The following is a 19,781-nucleotide window of genomic DNA, read 5'->3' as shown; positions in this document are numbered from 1 at the left end:
TTTTCAGCCAATATATTGGATTTTTGAAAATTTCACTTTTTTGTGAAAATATCCACTAAATGAGGGAATAATATGTGTGAGGGTACCCCAGGAGAATTCCAAATGTGTCTGGGTAGAATATATATTCCACGGGGGTAAAATTGAAAAAAATTGAAAAAAAATTTTTTTTGGACTTAGTCATTTTTCCGGCGTTTATCAGACTTTCAGATAGGGGAAATGTCAGTGAGCATTGCGATTTCAGTTCCAGAGTGATTCGCCCAATGAGTCCTTGATATTTAGTCGTTTTCAGCCAATATTTTGGATTTTTGAAAATTTCACTTTTTTGTGAAAATATCCACTAAATGATATGTGTGAGGGTACCCCAGGAGAATTCCAAATGTGTGTGGGTAGAATATATATTCCACGGGGGTAAATTTGAAAAAAGTTGAAAATTTTTTTTTTTGGACTTAGTCATTTTTCCGGCGTTTATCAGACTTTCAGATAGGGCAAATGTCAGTGAGCGTTCCGATTTCAGTTCCAGAGCGATTCGCCCAATGAGTCCTTGATATTTAGTCGTTTTCAGCCAATATTTTAGATTTTTGAAAATTTCACTTTTTTGTGAAAATATCCACTAAATGAGGGAATAATATGTGTGAGGGTACCCCATAAGAGTTCCAAATGTGTGTGGGAAGAATATATACAGTACAGACCAAAAGTTTGGACACACCTTCTCATTTAAAGATTTTTCTGTATTTTCATGACTTTGAAAATTGTACATTCACACTGAAGGCATCAAAACTATGAATTAACACATGTGGAATTATATACTTAACAAAAAAGTGTGAAACAACTGAAAATATGTCTTATATTCTAGGTTCTTAAAAGTAGCCACCTTTTGTTTTGATGACTGCTTTGCACATTCTTGGCATTCTCTTGATGAGTTTCAAGAGGTAGTCACCGGAAATGGTTTTCACTTCACAGGTGTGCCCTGTCAGGTTTAATAAGTGGGATTTCTTGCCTTATAAATGGGGTTGGGACCATCAGTTGTGTTGTGCAGAAGTCAGGTGGATACACAGCTGATAGTCCTACTGAATAGACTGTTAGAATTTGTATTATGGCAAGAAAAAACAGCTAAGTAAAGAAAAACGAGAGGCCATCATTACTTTAAGAAATGAAGGTCAGTCAATGCGAAAAATTGGGAAAACTTTGAAAGTGTCCCCAAGTGCAGTTGCAAAAACCATAAATCGCTACAAAGAAACTGGCTCACTTGAGGACCGCCCCAGAAAAAGAGGACCAAGAGTCACCTCTGCTTTTGAGTATAAGATTATCCGAGTCACCAGCCACAGAAATCGCATGTTAACAGCAGCTCAGATTATAGACCAGGTCAATGTCACACAGAGTTCTAGCAGCAGACACATCTCTTCAACAACTGTTAAGAGGAGACTTTGTGCAGCAGGCCTTCATGGTAAAATAGCTGCTAGGAAACCACTGCTAAGGACAGGCAACAAGCAGAAGAGACTTGTTTGGGCTAAAGAACACAAGGAATGGACATTAGACCAGTGGAAATCTGTGCTTTGGTCTGATGAGTCCAAATTTGAGATCTTTGGTTTCAACCACCATGTCTTTATGCGACGCAGAAAAGGTGAACGGATGGACTCTACATGCCTGGTTTCCACCGTGAAGCATGGAGGAGCAGGTGTGATGGTGTGGGGGTGCTTTGCTGGTGACACTGTTGGGGATTTTTCAAAATTGAAGGCATACTGAACCAGCATGGCTACCACAGCATCTTGCAGCGGCATGCTATTCCATCCGGTTTGCATTTAGTTGGACCATCGTTTATTTTTCAACAGGACAATGACCCCAAACACACCTCCAGGCTGTGTAAGGGCTATTTGACCAAGAAGGAGAGTGATGGGGTGCTACGCCAAATGACCTGGCCTCCACAGTCACCAGACCTGAACCCAATTGAGATGGTTTGGGGTGAGCTGGACCTCAGAGTGAAGGCAAAAGGGCCAACAAGTGCTAAGCATCTCTGGGAACTCCTTCAAGATTGTTGGAAGACCATTTCCGGTGACTACCTCTTGAAGCTCATCAAGAGAATGCCAAGAGTGTGCAAAGCAGTCATCAAAGCAAAAGGTGGCTACTATGAAGAACCTAGATTATAAGACATATTTTCAGTTGTTTCACATTTTTTTTGTTAACTATATAATTCCACATGTGTTAATTCATAGTTTTGATGCCTTCAGTGTGAATGTACAATTTTCATAGTCATGAAAATACAGAAAAATCTTTAAATGAGAAGGTGCGTCCAAACTTTTGGTCTGTACTGTATATCACGGGGGTAAAATTGAAAAAATGTAAAAAAAAATTTTTTCTTGACTTAGTCATTTTTTCCTGCGTTTATCAGACTTTCAGATAGGGGAAATGTCAGTGAGCATTCTGATTTCAGTTCCAGAGTGATTCGCCCAATGAGTCCTTGTTATTTAGTCGTTTTCAGCCAATATTTTGGATTTTTGAAAATTTCACTTTTTTGTGAAAATATCCACTAAATGAGGGAATAATATATGTGAGGGTACCCCAGGAGAATTCCAAATGTGTGTGGGTAGAATATATATCCCACGGGGGTAAATTTGAAAAAAGTTGAAAATTTTTTTTTTGGACTTAGTCATTTTTCCGGCGTTTATCAGACTTTCAGATAGGGCAAATATCAGTGAGCGTTCCGATTTCAGTTCCAGAGTGATTCGCCCTATGAGTCCTTGATATTTAGTCGTTTTCAGCCAATATTTTGGATTTTTGAAAATTTCACTTTTTTGTGAAAATATCCACTAAATGAGGGAATAATATGTGTGAGGGTACCCCAGGAGAGTACCAAATGTGTGTGGGTAGAATATATATTCCACGGGGGTAAAATTGAAAAAAGTTTAAAAAAAATTTTTTTTGGACTTAGTCATTTTTCCGGCGTTTATCAGACTTTCAGATAGGGCAAATATCAGTGAGCGTTCCGATTTCAGTTCCAGAGTGATTCGCCCTATGAGTCCTTGATATTTAGTTGTTTTCAGCCAATATTTTGGATTTTTGAAAATTTCACTTTTTTGTGAAAATATCCACTAAATGAGGGAATAATATGTGTGAGGGTACCCCAGGAGAGATCCAAATGTGTGTGGGAAGAATATATATCCCACGGGGGTAAAATTGAAAAAAGTTTAAAAATTTTTTTTTCTGGACTTAGTCATTTTTTCCGGCGTTTATCAGACTTTCAGATAGGGGAAATGTCAGTGAGCATTCCGATTTCAGTTCCAGAGTGATTCGCCCAATGAGTACTTGATATTTAGTCGTTTTCAGCCAATATTTTGGATTTTTGAAAATTTCACTTTTTTGTGAAAATATCCACTAAATGAGGGAATGATATGTGTGAGGGTACCCCAGGAGAGTTCCAAATGTGTGTGGGTAGAATATATATCCCACGGGGGTAAATTTGAAAAAAGTTGAAAATTTTTTTTTTTGGACTTAGTCATTTTTTCCGGCGTTTATCAGACTTTCAGATAGGGGAAATGTCAGTGAGCATTCCGATCTCAGTTCCAGAGTGATTCGCCCAATGAGTCCTTGATATTTAGTCGTTTTCAGCCAATATTTTGGATTTTTGAAAATTTCACTTTTTTGTGAAAATATCCACTAAATGAGGGAATAATATGTGTGAGGGTACCCCAGGAGAGTACCAAATGTGTGTGGGTAGAATATATATTCCACGGGGGTAAAATTGAAAAATTTAAAAAAAAATTTTTTTTGGACTTAGTCGTTTTTCCGGCGTTTATCAGACTTTCATATTGGGCAAATGTCAGTGAGCGTTCCGATTTCAGTTCCAGAGCGATTCGCCCAATGAGTCCTTGATATTTAGTCGTTTTCAGCCAATATTTTGGATTTTTGAAAATGTCACTTTTTTGTGAAAATATCCACTAAATGAGGGAATAATATGTGTGAGGGTACCCCAGGAGAGTTCCAAATGTGTGTGGGAAGAATATATATCCCACGGGGGTAAAATTGAAAAAAGTTTAAAAAATTTTTTTTCTGGACTTAGTCATTTTTTCCGGCGTTTATCAGACTTTCAGATAGGGGAAATGTCAGTGAGCATTCCGATTTCAGTTCCAGAGTGATTCGCCCAATGAGTACTTGATATTTAGTCGTTTTCAGCCAATATTTTGGATTTTTGAAAATTTCACTTTTTTGTGAAAATATCCACTAAATGAGGGAATGATATGTGTGAGGGTACCCCAGGAGAATTCCAAATGTGTGTGGGTAGAATATATATCCCACGGGGGTAAATTTGAAAAAAGTTGAAAATTTTTTTTTTTGGACTTAGTCATTTTTTCCGGCGTTTATCAGACTTTCAGATAGGGGAAATGTCAGTGAGCTTTCCGATTTCAGTTCCAGAGTGATTCGCCCAATGAGTCCTTGATATTTAGTCGTTTTCAGCCAATATTTTGGATTTTTGAAAATTTCACTTTTTTGTGAAAATATCCACTAAATGAGGGAATAATATGTGTGAGGGTACCCCAGGAGAGTACCAAATGTGTGTGGGTAGAATATATATTCCACGGGGGTAAAATTGAAAAAAGTTTAAAAAAAATTTTTTTTGGACTTAGTCGTTTTTCCAGCGTTTATCAGACTTTCATATTGGGCAAATGTCAGTGAGCGTTCCGATTTCAGTTCCAGAGCGATTCGCCCAATGAGTCCTTGATATTTAGTCGTTTTCAGCCAATATTTTGGATTTTTGAAAATGTCACTTTTTTGTGAAAATATCCACTAAATGAGGGAATAATATGTGTGAGGGTACCCCAGGAGAGTTCCAAATGTGTGTGGGTAGAATATATATCCCACGGGGGTAAATTTGAAAAAAGTTGAACATTTTTTTTTTTTGGACTTAGTCTTTTTTCCGGCGTTTATCAGACTTTCAGATAAGGCAAATGTCAGTGAGCATTCCGATTTCAGTTCCAGAGTGATTCGCCCAATGAGTCCTTGTTATTTAGTCGTTTTCAGCCAATATTTTGGATTTTTGAAAATTTCACTTTTTTGTGAAAATATCCACTAAATGAGGGAATAATATATGTTAGGGTACCCCAGGAGAATTCCAAATGTGTGTGGGTAGAATATATATCCCACGGGGGTAAATTTGAAAAAAGTTGAAAATTTTTTTTTTGGACTTAGTCATTTTTCCTGCGTTTATCAGACTTTCAGATAGGGCAAATATCAGTGAGCGTTCCGATTTCAGTTCCAGAGTGTTTCGCCCAATGAGTCCTTGTTATTTAGTCGTTTTCAGCCAATATTTTGGATTTTTGAAAATTTCACTTTTTTGTGAAAATATCCACTAAATGAGGGAATGATATGTGTGAGGGTACCCCAGGAGAATTCCAAATGTGTGTGGGTAGAATATATATCCCACGGGGGTAAATTTGAAAAAAGTTGAAAATTTTTTTTTTTGGACTTAGTCATTTTTTCCGGCGTTTATCAGACTTTCAGATAGGGGAAATGTCAGTGAGCATTCCGATTTCAGTTCCAGAGTGATTCGCCCAATGAGTCCTTGATATTTAGTCGTTTTCAGCCAATATTTTGGATTTTTGAAAATTTCAATTTTTTGTGAAAATATTCACTAAATGAGGGAATAATATGTGTGAGGGTACCCCAGGAGAGTACCAAATGTGTGTGGGTAGAATATATATTCCACGGGGGTAAAATTGAAAAAAGTTTAAAAAAAATTTTTTTTGGACTTAGTCGTTTTTCCGGCGTTTATCAGACTTTCATATTGGGCAAATGTCAGTGAGCGTTCCGATTTCAGTTCCAGAGTGATTCGCCCAATGAGTCCTTGATATTTAGTCGTTTTCAGCCAATATTTTGGATTTTTGAAAATGTCACTTTTTTGTGAAAATATCCACTAAATGAGGGAATAATATGTGTGAGGGTACCCCAGGAGAGTTCCAAATGTGTGTGGGTAGAATATATATCCCACGGGGGTAAATTTGAAAAAAGTTGAACATTTTTTTTTTTTGGACTGTCTTTTTTCCGGCGTTTATCAGACTTTCAGATAAGGCAAATGTCAGTGAGCATTCCGATTTCAGTTCCAGAGTGATTCGCCCAATGAGTCCTTGTTATTTAGTCGTTTTCAGCCAATATTTTGGATTTTTGAAAATTTCACTTTTTTGTGAAAATATCCACTAAATGAGGGAATAATATATGTGAGGGTACCCCAGGAGAATTCCAAATGTGTGTGGGTAGAATATATATCCCACGGGGGTAAATTTGAAAAAAGTTGAAAATTTTTTTTTTGGACTTAGTCATTTTTCCTGCATTTATCAGACTTTCAGATAGGGCAAATATCAGTGAGCGTTCCGATTTCAGTTCCAGAGTGATTCGCCCAATGAGTTCTTGTTATTTAGTCGTTTTCAGCCAATATTTTGGATTTTTGAAAATTTCACTTTTTTGTGAAAATATCCACTAAATGAGGGAATAATATGTGTGAGGGTACCCCAGGAGAGTACCAAATGTGTGTGGGTAGAATATATATTCCACGGGGGTAAAATTGAAAAAAGTTTAAAAAAAATTTTTTTTGGACTTAGTCATTTTTCCGGCGTTTATCAGACTTTCAGATAGGGCAAATATCAGTGAGCGTTCCGATTTCAGTTCCAGAGTGATTCGCCCTATGAGTCCTTGATATTTAGTTGTTTTCAGCCAATATTTTGGATTTTTGAAAATTTCACTTTTTTGTGAAAATATCCACTAAATGAGGGAATAATATGTGTGAGGGTACCCCAGGAGAGATCCAAATGTGTGTGGGAAGAATATATATCCCACGGGGGTAAAATTGAAAAAAGTTTAAAAAATTTTTTTTCTGGACTTAGTCATTTTTTCCGGCGTTTATCAGACTTTCAGATAGGGGAAATGCCAGTGAGCATTCCGATTTCAGTTCCAGAGTGATTCGCCCAATGAGTACTTGATATTTAGTCGTTTTCAGCCAATATTTTGGATTTTTGAAAATTTCACTTTTTTGTGAAAATATCCACTAAATGAGGGAATGATATGTGTGAGGGTACCCCAGGAGAATTCCAAATGTGTGTGGGTAGAATATATATCCCACGGGGGTAAATTTGAAAAAAGTTGAAAATTTTTTTTTTTGGACTTAGTCATTTTTTCCGGCGTTTATCAGACTTTCAGATAGGGGAAATGTCAGTGAGCATTCCGATTTCAGTTCCAGAGTGATTCGCCCAATGAGTCCTTGATATTTAGTCGTTTTCAGCCAATATTTTGGATTTTTGAAAATTTCACTTTTTTGTGAAAATATCCACTAAATGAGGGAATAATATGTGTGAGGGTACCCCAGGAGAGTACCAAATGTGTGTGGGTAGAATATATATTCCACGGGGGTAAAATTGAAAAAAGTTGAAAAAAAATTTTTTTTGGACTTAGTCGTTTTTCCGGCGTTTATCAGACTTTCAGATAGGGCAAATGTCAGTGAGCGTTCCAATTTCAGTTCCAGAGCGATTCGCCCAATAAGTCCTTGATATTTAATCGTTTTCAGCCAATATTTTGGATTTTTGAAAATTTCACTTTTTTGTGAAAATATCCACTAAATGAGGGAATAATATGTGTGAGGGTACCCTAGTAGAATTCCAAATGTGTGTGGGTAGAATATATATTCCACGGGGGTAAAATTGAAAAAAGTTGAAAAAAAATTTTTTTTGGACTTAGTCGTTTTTCCGGCGTTTATCAGACTTTCAGATAGGGCAAATGTCAGTGAGCGTTCCGATTTCAGTTCCAGAGCGATTCGCCCAATGAGTCCTTTTGATATTTAGTCGTTTTCAGCCAATATTTTGGATTTTTGAAAATTTCACTTTTTTGTGAAAATATCCACTAAATGAGGGAATAATATTTGTGAGGGTACCCCATGAGAGTTCCAAATGTGTGTGGGAAGAATATATACAGTACAGACCAAAAGTTTGGACACACCTTCTCATTTAAAGATTTTTCTGTATTTTCATGACTTTGAAAATTGTACATTCACACTGAAGGCATCAAAACTATGAATTAACACATGTGGAATTATATACTTAACAAAAAAGTGTGAAACAACTGAAAATATGTCTTATATTCTAGGTTCTTCAAAGTAGCCACCTTTTGTTTTGATGACTGCTTTGCACACTCTTGGCATTCTCTTGATGAGCTTCAAGAGGTAGTCACCGGAAATGGTTTTCACTTCACAGGTGTGCCCTGTCAGGTTTAATAAGTGGGATTTCTTGCCTTATAAATGGGGTTGGGACCATCAGTTGTGTTGTGCAGAAGTCAGGTGGATACACAGCTGATAGTCCTACTGAATAGACTGTTAGAATTTGTATTATGGCAAGAAAAAACAGCTAAGTAAAGAAAAACGAGAGGCCATCATTACTTTAAGAAATGAAGGTCAGTCAATGCGAAAAATTGGGAAAACTTTGAAAGTGTCCCCAAGTGCAGTTGCAAAAACCATAAATCGCTACAAAGAAACTGGCTAACTTGAGGACCGCCCCAGAAAAAGAGGACCAAGAGTCACCTCTGCTTTTGAGTATAAGATTATCAGAGTCACCAGCCACAGAAATCGCATGTTAACAGCAGCTCAGATTATAGACCAGGTCAATGTCACACAGAGTTCTAGCAGCAGACACATCTCTTCAACAACTGTTAAGAGGAGACTTTGTGCAGCAGGCCTTCATGGTAAAATAGCTGCTAGGAAACCACTGCTAAGGACAGGCAACAAGCAGAAGAGACTTGTTTGGGCTAAAGAACACAAGGAATGGACATTAGACCAGTGGAAATCTGTGCTTTGGTCTGATGAGTCCAAATTTGAGATCTTTGGTTTCAACCACCATGTCTTTATGCGACGCAGAAAAGGTGAACGGATGGACTCTACATGCCTGGTTTCCACCGTGAAGCATGGAGGAGCAGGTGTGATGGTGTGGGGGTGCTTTGCTGGTGACACTGTTGGGGATTTTTTCAAAATTGAAGGCATACTGAACCAGCATGGCTACCACAGCATCTTGCAGCGGCATGCTATTCCATCCGGTTTGCATTTAGTTGGACCATCGTTTATTTTTCAACAGGACAATGACCCCAAACACACCTCCAGGCTGTGTAAGGGCTATTTGACCAAGAAGGAGAGTGATGGGGTGCTACGCCAAATGACCTGGCCTCCACAGTCACCAGACCTGAACCCAATTGAGATGGTTTGGGGTGAGCTGGACCTCAGAGTGAAGGCAAAAGGGCCAACAAGTGCTAAGCATCTCTGGGAACTCCTTCAAGATTGTTGGAAGACCATTTCCGGTGACTACCTCTTGAAGCTCATCAAGAGAATGCCAAGAGTGTGCAAAGCAGTCATGAAAAGAAAAAGGTGGCTACTATGAAGAACCTAGATAATAAGACATATTTTCAGTTGTTTCACATTTTTTTTGTTAACTATATAATTCCACATGTGTTAATTCATAGTTTTGATGCCTTCAGTGTGAATGTACAATTTTCATAGTCATGAAAATACAGAAAAATCTTTAAATGAGAAGGTGCGTCCAAACTTTTGGTCTGTACTGTATATCACGGGGGTAAAATTGAAAAAAATTTTAAAAATTTTTTTTCTTGACTTAGTCATTTTTTCCTGCGTTTATCAGACTTTCAGATAGGGGAAATGTCAGTGAGCATTCTGATTTCAGTTCCAGAGTGATTCGCCCAATGAGTCCTTGTTATTTAGTCGTTTTCAGCCAATATTTTGGATTTTTGAAAATTTCTCTTTTTGTGAAAATATCCACTAAATGAGGGAATAATATATGTGAGGGTACCCCAGGAGAATTCCAAATGTGTGTGGGTAGAATATATATCCCACGGGGGTAAATTTGAAAAAAGTTGAAAATTTTTTTTTTGGACTTAGTCATTTTTCCGGCGTTTATCAGACTTTCAGATAGGGCAAATATCAGTGAGCGTTCCGATTTCAGTTCCAGAGTGATTCGCCCTATGAGTCCTTGATATTTAGTCGTTTTCAGCCAATATTTTGGATTTTTGAAAATTTCACTTTTTTGTGAAAATATCCACTAAATGAGGGAATAATATGTGTGAGGGTACCCCAGGAGAGTTCCAAATGTGTGTGGGTAGAATATATATCCCACGGGGGTAAATTTGAAAAAAGTTGAAAATTTTTTTTTTTGGACTTAGTCATTTTTTCCGGCATTTATCAGACTTTCAGATAGGGGAAATGTCAGTGAGCATTCCGATTTCAGTTCCAGAGTGATTCGCCCAATGAGTCCTTGATATTTAGTCGTTTTCAGCCAATATTTTGGATTTTTGAAAATTTCACTTTTTTGTGAAAATATCCACTAAATGAGGGAATAATATGTGTGAGGGTACCCCAGGAGAGTACCAAATGTGTGTGGGTAGAATATATATCCCACGGGGGTAAAATTGAAAAAAGTTAAAAAAAATTTTTTTCTGGACTTAGTCATTTTTTCCGGCGTTTATCAGACTTTCAGATAGTGGAAATGTCAGTGAGCATTCCGATTTCAGTTCCAGAGTGATTCGCCCAATGAGTCCTTGATATTTAGTCGTTTTCAGCCAATATTTTGGATTTTTGAAAATTTCACTTTTTTGTGAAAATATCCACTAAATGAGGGAATAATATGTGTGAGGGTACCCCAGGAGAATTCCAAATGTGTGTGGGAAGAATATATATCCCACGGGGGTAAAATTGAAAAAAGTTTAAAAAATTTTTTTTCTGGACTTAGTCATTTTTTCCGGCGTTTATCAGACTTTCAGATAGGGGAAATGTCAGTGAGCATTCCGATTTCAGTTCCAGAGTGATTCGCCCAATGAGTCCTTGATATTTAGTTGTTTTCAGCCAATATTTTGGATTTTTGAAAATTTCACTTTTTTGTGAAAATATCCACTAAATGAGGGAATAATATTTGTGAGGGTACCCCAGGAGAGTTCCAAATGTGTGTGGGTAGAATATACATCCCACGGGGGTAAATTTGAAAAAAGGTAAAAACATTTTTTTTTTGGACTTAGTCATTTTTCCGGCGTTTATCAGAGTTTCAGATAGGGCAAATGTCAGTGAGCATTCCGATTTAAGTTCCAGAGCGATTCGCCCAACGAATCTTTGATATTTAGTCGTTTTCAGCCAATATTTTGGATTTTTGAAAATTTCACTTTTTTGTGAAAATATCCACTAAATGAGGGAATAATATGTGTGAGGGTACCCCAGGAGAGTTCCAAATGTGTGTGGGTAGAATATATATCCCACGGGGGTAAATTTGAAAAAAGTTGAACATTTTTTTTTTTTGGACTTAGTCTTTTTTCCGGCGTTTATCAGACTTTCAGATAGGGCAAATGTCAGTGAGCGTTCCGATTTCAGTTCCAGAGCGATTCGCCCAATGAGTCCTTGATATTTAGTCGTTTTCAGCCAATATTTTGGATTTTTGAAAATTTCACTTTTTTGTGAAAATATCCACTAAATGAGGGAATAATATGTGTGAGGGTACCCCAGGAGAGTACCAAATGTGTGTGGGTAGAATATATATTCCACGGGGGTAAAATTGAAAAAAGTTGAAAAAAAATTTTTTTTGGACTTCGTCGTTTTTCCAGCGTTTATCAGACTTTCAGATAGGGCAAATGTCAGTGAGCGTTCCGATTTTAGTTCCAGAGCGATTCGCCCAATCAGTCCTTGATATTCATTCGTTTTCAGCCAATATTTTGGATTTTTGAAAATTTCACTTTTTTGTGAAAATATCCACTAAATGAGGGAATAATATGTGTGAGGGTACCCCAGGAGAGTTCCAAATGTGTGTGGGTAGAATATATATCCCACGGGGGTAAATTTGAAAAAAGTTGAACATTTTTTTTTTTTGGACTTAGTCTTTTTTCCGGCGTTTATCAGACTTTCAGATAGGGCAAATGTCAGTGAGCGTTCCGATTTCAGTTCCAGAGTGATTCGCCCAATGAGTCCTTGATATTTAGTCGTTTTCAGCCAATATTTTGGATTTTTGAAAATTTCACTTTTTTGTGAAAATATCCACTAAATGAGGGAATAATATGTGTGAGGGTACCCCAGGAGAATTCCAAATGTGTGTGGGAAGAATATATATCCCACGGGGGTAAAATTGAAAAAAGTTTAAAAAAATTTTTTTCTGGACTTAGTAATTTTTTCCGGCGTTTATCAGACTTTCAGATAGGGGAAATGTCAGTGAGCATTCCGATTTCAGTTCCAGAGTGATTCGCCCAATGAGTCCTTGATATTTAGTCGTTTTCAGCCAATATTTTGGATTTTTGAAAATTTCACTTTTTTGTGAAAATATCCACTAAATGAGGGAATAATATGTGTGAGGGTACCCCAGGAGAGTACCAAATGTGTGTGGGTAGAATATATATTCCACGGGGGTAAAATTGAAAAAAGTTGAAAAAAAATTTTTTTTGGACTTCGTCGTTTTTCCAGCGTTTATCAGACTTTCAGATAGGGCAAATGTCAGTGAGCGTTCCGATTTTAGTTCCAGAGCGATTCGCCCAATCAGTCCTTGATATTCATTCGTTTTCAGCCAATATTTTGGATTTTTGAAAATTTCACTTTTTTGTGAAAATATCCACTAAATGAGGGAATAATATGTGTGAGGGTACCCCAGGAGAGTTCCAAATGTGTGTGGGTAGAATATATATCCCACGGGGGTAAATTTGAAAAAAGTTGAACATTTTTTTTTTTTTGGACTTAGTCTTTTTTCCGGCGTTTATCAGACTTTCAGATAGGGCAAATGTCAGTGAGCGTTCCGATTTCAGTTCCAGAGTGATTCGCCCAATGAGTCCTTGATATTTAGTCGTTTTCAGCCAATATTTTGGATTTTTGAAAATTTCACTTTTTTGTGAAAATATCCACTAAATGAGGGAATAATATGTGTGAGGGTACCCCAGGAGAATTCCAAATGTGTGTGGGAAGAATATATATCCCACGGGGGTAAAATTGAAAAAAGTTTAAAAAAAATTTTTTCTGGACTTAGTAATTTTTTCCGGCGTTTATCAGACTTTCAGATAGGGGAAATGTCAGTGAGCATTCCGATTTCAGTTCCAGAGTGATTCGCCCAATGAGTCCTTGATATTTAGTCGTTTTCAGCCAATATTTTGGATTTTTGAAAATTTCACTTTTTTGTGAAAATATCCACTAAATGAGGGAATAATATGTGTGAGGGTACCCCAGTAGAGTACCAAATGTGTGTGGGTAGAATATATATTCCACGGGGGTAAAATTGAAAAAAGTTGAAAAAAAATTTTTTTTGGACTTAAGGCCCTGTCACACATAACGAGATCGCTAGCGAGATCGTTACTACGTCACAGTTTTGAGATCGCTGGAGAGATCGTTCGGGAGCCGTCAAACATGTATAACTTGCCAACGATTTCGGCCGCCCCAGCGATCTAACTAACGATCTCGTTGGTCGCTGGGACGCTGTCACACAGCAGCTATTTCAACGATCCACACTCAACGATACACACTTTGAGGGACTGTACTGTGACAGAAAGGTGTACATAAAATTACCTTTCCGCGCCCACTCATCTTCGATTGGTGGACGCTACTGCGTTCTGATTGGCCGGGGGTTTTTTAAAAAGGCGACGTTGGGGCAATTCCGCCCCCATTGTTCCTATCTGCGCTTTGCTTTCGGATCGTAGCAGTGTTCTCCGGGCAAGTTTCGTCCATCTGGGATTTGTTGAAGCCTTGTCAGCGTCCTGATTTTTGGATCCTAGTTGCGTTCTACTGCTGTGATTCCATTCATTTGTGGATTTTCTTCAGCTGTGACTGAACATTGACTTTTGGGTTTTTCAGGCACTGTATTGCTTTGTTTCCACGGTAAGTTATTTTAGTGGATTTTTATCACACTCAATAAGTATATATTTGCTTATATATTGGAGGCCATTTTTAGTCAGCAAATGGTGTGTAGTACTTTTTACTTTGTTTGAAAATGTTTCATGTATGCTCACTGTATTGCTATCCTTTTCAGATGGCTTTCAAAAGTGAAGAGTTTGTGAGGGAAATGATTGACCTCTACCGCTCCCTGCCGTGCCTTTGGCAAATAAAATCAACAGACTACTGCAATAGAGAGAAAAAGAGGGAGGCCTACCAGCAATTGATTTCCCTCTTTAAAAGGCATGGCCCCAACGAGAAGGTGGATGAAGAGCTGGTGAAGAGAAAGATCCAGGGTCTACGTACCGTATATAAGAAAGAACTCAACCGGGTGGAGAAATCAAAGAAGTCAGGTACCGGCACAGATGAGGTTTATGTGCCGACATTATGGTATTATGATTTGCTTGCCTTCACCCGTGACCAGGAGCTACCTCGGCGAATGGTGTGTACGATACGGCAGACCCCGGAAGAAGACCCCGACATACGGACTGACTCCCCTGTTGAAGATGTAAGTACCTTCTTTGCTTCCCTGTAAATAGCATTTATACTTTCAATGTACATGCCATAGTTTAGCCGCCCCTCATATTTGTTTTTTAGTGCACGTGTACCCATGCTGGTCATAACATACCTGCTGGATGTTGTAACCAAATCTTAACTTTATTTTTGTGTTCCCACAGCACCATTGGCAAGATGACGACATCTCGGCTACGGAACGTGGTATGGAGGAGGCGAGTGTTATGTCAAGGAATGAGGAACCTATGGCATCGGTGAATGAAGACCCTATGGCCTCTACAAGTGAAGACCTTGTGCCTTGGCGACAGAGAAAATCAAGGAAAAGAAAGGTCAGCTTGCCGCCATCGCCAGATCTAGTATCTCTGGCGAACAAGATTCTACTTCTGCAGACCCAGGCCAAGCGGGACAGCTTTGCAACATATGCTGGCGAGAGACTACAGAGGCTGAATGACCGACAGAGGGCGCATGCAGAAAGGGTCATGTTTGAGACTTTAAATAAAGCGGCAGCCGGTGAACTTAATGAAACGTCTACTGTACATACTCTGATTGACCCTGGCCATTTTCAACAACATTCTTGGACCCATAGGCAGGACCCACTTCACAGCACACCAGTGCAGAGGATCCGGCGTCCACAAAGCCTTGCCCCCCCCCACAGTATCCCATGTGTTCTGATTCTTTTGTTTCCCCCAGGCACGGATACACAAATACAGGTAATCGATATGAAGAACTGTAGTGATTTTCATTTCAATTTTTTTTTATCATTTTGTAAATATTGTTAATTTAATACTTATTTAAATTGTTAAAATTGTTTATATTTTTGTTTGTTTATTAAAACAAGGTTTATTGTCCTCTTTTTTAACTTTACCCCTGCCCTCTGATCTCACCCTGATTGAAATAAAAATGTTTTTTGGTTGCCTTATTTTCTGCTTTACCTCTTCCCGAGGGTGGGACCCCTCACCCCTGCCCTCCGATCCCTTCCCAATCTCCGTTCCCTCCCCTCCATTCTCTACCGTCTATTCCCATCCCTGCTCTCCGCTGGTGATCACCTCCTCCCCTTCTCCTCCTCCGGCTCCAGGCTTTATCACCTGTCTTCTGTCTTTTCCCTGTGTCCTCTGGTCTTCTTCACAGCTGGTTTTCTTCCCCTCCTCTTCCTACTTCCCTTCTTTTAGTCTTTGGGGTCATAGTCATGGTGCACGGTATGGCAATGATCTGCCATACCATGCACTATGAGTCTGACTCAGATTATAGGTTGTATATACTAGATTCTTGATAGGGCGTTGATCCAGGGAACTAGTCTGATTGCCGTATGTGGAGTCAGGAAGGAATTTTTTTTCCCAAAACGGAGCATGGGTTTTTTTTGCCTTCCTCTGGATCAACATGTTAGGTCTTCCTTATAGTTTTCATACTATGTTCCTATTCTTTCCTCTTCTCTCTTCTTCTTGAATTAGCTGGCATCTGTGAAAGCCGACTTCAGACGGCTTTCCTGCCCCCACACAACTTCAGCTAATAATATCAATAAGTAGGCGGCAATGAAAGCCGACTTCAGACGGCTTTCCTGCCCCTACACTACTTCAGCTGATAACATCAATTAGTAGACAGCTATTAAAGCCGACTTCAGACGGCTTTCCTGCCCCCACACAACTTCAGCTGATAATATCAATAAGTAGGCGGCAATGAAAGCCGACTTCAGACGGCTTTCCTGCCCCTACACTACTTCAGCTGATAACATCAATTAGTAGACAGCTATTAAAGCCGACTTCAGACGGCTTTCATGCCCCCACACAACTTCAGCTGATAACATCAATAAGCAGGAGGGTGTGAAAGCCGACTTTGGAGTGGGCTTTACTGCCCCTGCACTGCTTGTTTTAGGCAGTATCACACAGGATAGGATTAGATACACAACCCGTCAGGCAGTATCACACAGGATAGGATTAGATACACAACCCTTTAGGCAGTATCACACAGGATAGGATTAGATACACAACCCGTCAGGCAGTATCACACAGGATAGGATTAGATACACAACTCTTTAGGCAGTATCACACAGGATAGGATTAGATACACAACCCGTCAGGCAGTATCACACAGGATAGGATTAGATACACAACCCGTCAGGCAGTATCACACAGGATAGGATTAGATACACAACTCTTTAGGCAGTATCACACAGGATAGGATTAGATACACAACCCGTCAGGCAGTATCACACAGGATAGGATTAGATACACAACCCGTCAGGCAGTATCACACAGGATAGGATTAGATACACAACTCTTTAGGCAGTATCACACAGGATAGGATTAGATACACAACCCGTCAGGCAGTATCACACAGGATAGGATTAGATACACAACTCTTTAGGCATTATCACACAGGATAGGATTAGATACACAACCCTTTAGGCAGTATCATACAGGATAGGATTAGATACACAACCCATCAGGCAGTATCACACAGGATAGGATTAGATACACAACCCTTTAGGCAGTATCACACAGGATAGGATTAGATACACAACCCGTCAGGCAGTATCACACAGGATAGGATTAGATACACAACTCTTTAGGCAGTATCACACAGGATAGGATTAGATACACAACCCGTCAGGCAGTATCACACAGGATAGGATTAGATACACAACTCTTTAGGCATTATCACACAGGATAGGATTAGATACACAACCCTTTAGGTAGTATCATACAGGATAGGATTAGATACACAACCCGTCAGGCAGTATCACACAGGATAGGATTAGATACACAACCCGTCAGGCAGTATCACACAGGATAGGATTAGATGTAACAAAGTGTAGACAATAGTGGATATAAACTAATTTTTTTTTATAAAAATATAAAAAATATAACCAACCAAATAATATCAACTACATAACAAAAAATAAGTTATTGGCTGCCGTGACGGTCATGGGCTGCCACAAATCTTGCCAGCATCACTCCTTGCTGGTGGATCTCTTCACTCAGTCTCCGTTGTGACGCCAGGAGATCTTGTAGTGTTGGGATTTCTACGGAGGTAATAGTTAAACTTAAAAGTCCAATAATTCTGTACATTCATCAAATTAAGGCTATGTGCCCACGATGCACCACTCCCGGGTACCATCTGCACATTAGAACGCGCTAATTACGCAAGTACAGATGCAGTATTGCGGAATTGGCGCATTATAATGCAAGTCAATGGCGGCGCAAAAAAACCAACTTATGCAAAATAATTGGTAGTGCTGCGTTTTTTTCCGCAATGATAATGTGCAGCGGAAATTTCCGCAGCATGTGCACAGCACATGCGGATTATCATTGGGGAACATGGCAGACCTTCTACCATGCGCTTTTAATGCGTTTCCACAGCAGCAAAAACGCTGCAGAAACACCTTAAAAAACGCATCGTGGGCACACAGCCTATCAGGTACATGTTTGGTATTTAACACTTACGGTTTTCAGGTTGCTCGGATGATGACGAGCTTAAGGACCACCCGGATCCCCTGGCACCACCGGCTAGAGAAAGACACAACACTTAATAGTACATGACAGCCCTATACTTTCCAAGTTGTATGGACCGTATTTTATGTCAAAGCATTACCGTAAGACGAAGCTGCACCTATATCACGGAGTGATGCTGGCGAGCTGGTAGAGGAATGCTGCTGGGGCTCCAGGGCTGGAGGTGACTCCCTTGGGGGCTCTGGGGCTGCAGGCGCTGGAAAACAAATAACATTAGATACCTAAGGTGATTGCAGTTGTAACTAATGTGCTGCCATATATTGTATTAACATATTTTAAAACCACTCACCACGGCGGGGCAGGGTCCGTGACCGGATGCTGACGATTCGGTCGGCAGACCTATATTTCAGGTCCGCCAGCTTTTTACGGATTTGGGTAGCAGAGCGCTGCACCCCAAATCTCCGGACCAGGCCCCGACCGATCCTCTGCAGCACCGCCTGTTTATGGAGCACTGGATGCTCAGAGTGCACATGGCACTCATAATCAAGTGCATCCAGGTGCTCCACAAGGTAGCACACTTCAGCATCACCCCAAGGAGATGCCCTGACCCTGGATGCCATAATGCTCTTAATAAGCTAGGCCGCAACTACGTCGTTAGACCCGCCCACGACGCATGAACGTCGGTAACCACGCCCACGACGCATGAACGTCGCCAATAAACCCGCGGTTTATTAGAGAACCCTATTGTGACTTGAATTATTAGCGTGTCGGACTAGAGACGCTGTATTGATAATGCGACGTCTGTAGAATGCAGCAGTGTCTCTATTGTGACGGTCACACAGGAATACTGGTGTTTAGGTGGTTTTATGTAGAAATATGTATCTATATTTTTATGTAGGTATGCATACTTCTGTGTCTGTGAGTATGTGTGTGTATATCTGGTTATCTGTATATAAGTGTGGATATGGGTGTAGATTTTTATGTATCTGAATATGTATGTGTATATGGATGTGTATATGGATGTATACATACGAGTACAACAGTGGCGTACCACCATTGGTGGCAGGCCACATAACTGCTATGGGGCCCGTGGCCGTAGGGGGCCCGTGAGCCAGCGGACCCCATAGCAGTCTCCCCCATTCTGGAGTAGTAAGTATGTATTTATATATTTTTGTAAATCAGTCAGTACTGATAATACTGGAGGACTGGGGCTGCCTTTTACCCTATGGGGGGCTGCATTATACTGTGTGCTCTCCCATCCTGGTATACAGGGCTGCGGAGTCGATAAGCCAAACCGACTCCTCAATTTCCATTACTCCGACTCCACCTCCCTCATACATGGCTCATGTGATACATTAGGGTCATTACACTGTGCATGTGGAGGCTAAAAAGGTGGAAGTCACCATCGGGGTATCATACTGTGTTAAGGGGGACATTTTGTTGGCATTACATTTTTATGGGGCTATGAAAGAGTAATTTTGGAGTTCAGAAAGGAAGAAAGGCTGGAAGGTTGTGGGATCTGCTCTTCTGTGTCCCCAACAATTATTTTCTTTTTTTTTTTTTTTTTTTTTGTGGGGGGGGTCCCAATTATAACTTCTGCTATGAGCTCCCATGATTCCTATGTCCGCCCCTGGAGTACACGTATGTGTATACGGGCCCTTACTATTGAAACAATGATAAACAAATCTTTTGCAAAGTTAAACACAGTTTATTACACAAATCAATACAAAACTGAAAGTAGTGTATAATTGTCAGGAGTTGCCCACTATAAGTTCTGATGTTGCCAAGTAACAGCACCAGGACCGTTAAAATACTGGCAGTAGTTGTCGCGGCTGGTTTTCGCATCCTGGGTGTTTCTGCCATATCCCACTGGTTGAAGGCCTGCAATTGCAGGATCGTTTGAACGC

At 39.7% G+C, this 19,781-nt stretch overlaps 1 protein-coding gene across 1 annotated transcript; it reads left to right on the top strand.

The window, feature by feature from the left end:
* The first annotated feature begins 13,795 nt into the window (after positions 1-13,795).
* Positions 13,796-18,481, top strand: LOC141201552 (uncharacterized). The gene is made up of 3 exons (XM_073663548.1): positions 13,796-14,423; positions 14,593-15,082; positions 18,432-18,481. Exons 1-3 carry the CDS (start codon positions 13,974-13,976, stop codon positions 18,479-18,481), a joined length of 990 nt encoding a protein of 329 aa, XP_073519649.1. The 5' UTR covers positions 13,796-13,973.
* The last annotated feature ends 1,300 nt before the right edge of the window (positions 18,482-19,781 follow it).

The sequence above is a fragment of the Phyllobates terribilis genome, unplaced genomic scaffold, assembly GCF_046119375.1.
Source record: "Phyllobates terribilis strain yellow unplaced genomic scaffold, ASM4611937v1 Scaffold_118__1_contigs__length_5260490, whole genome shotgun sequence".
NCBI classification, from domain to species: Eukaryota; Metazoa; Chordata; class Amphibia; order Anura; family Dendrobatidae; genus Phyllobates; species Phyllobates terribilis.
This window is presented reverse-complemented; position numbering and strand designations above follow the sequence as displayed.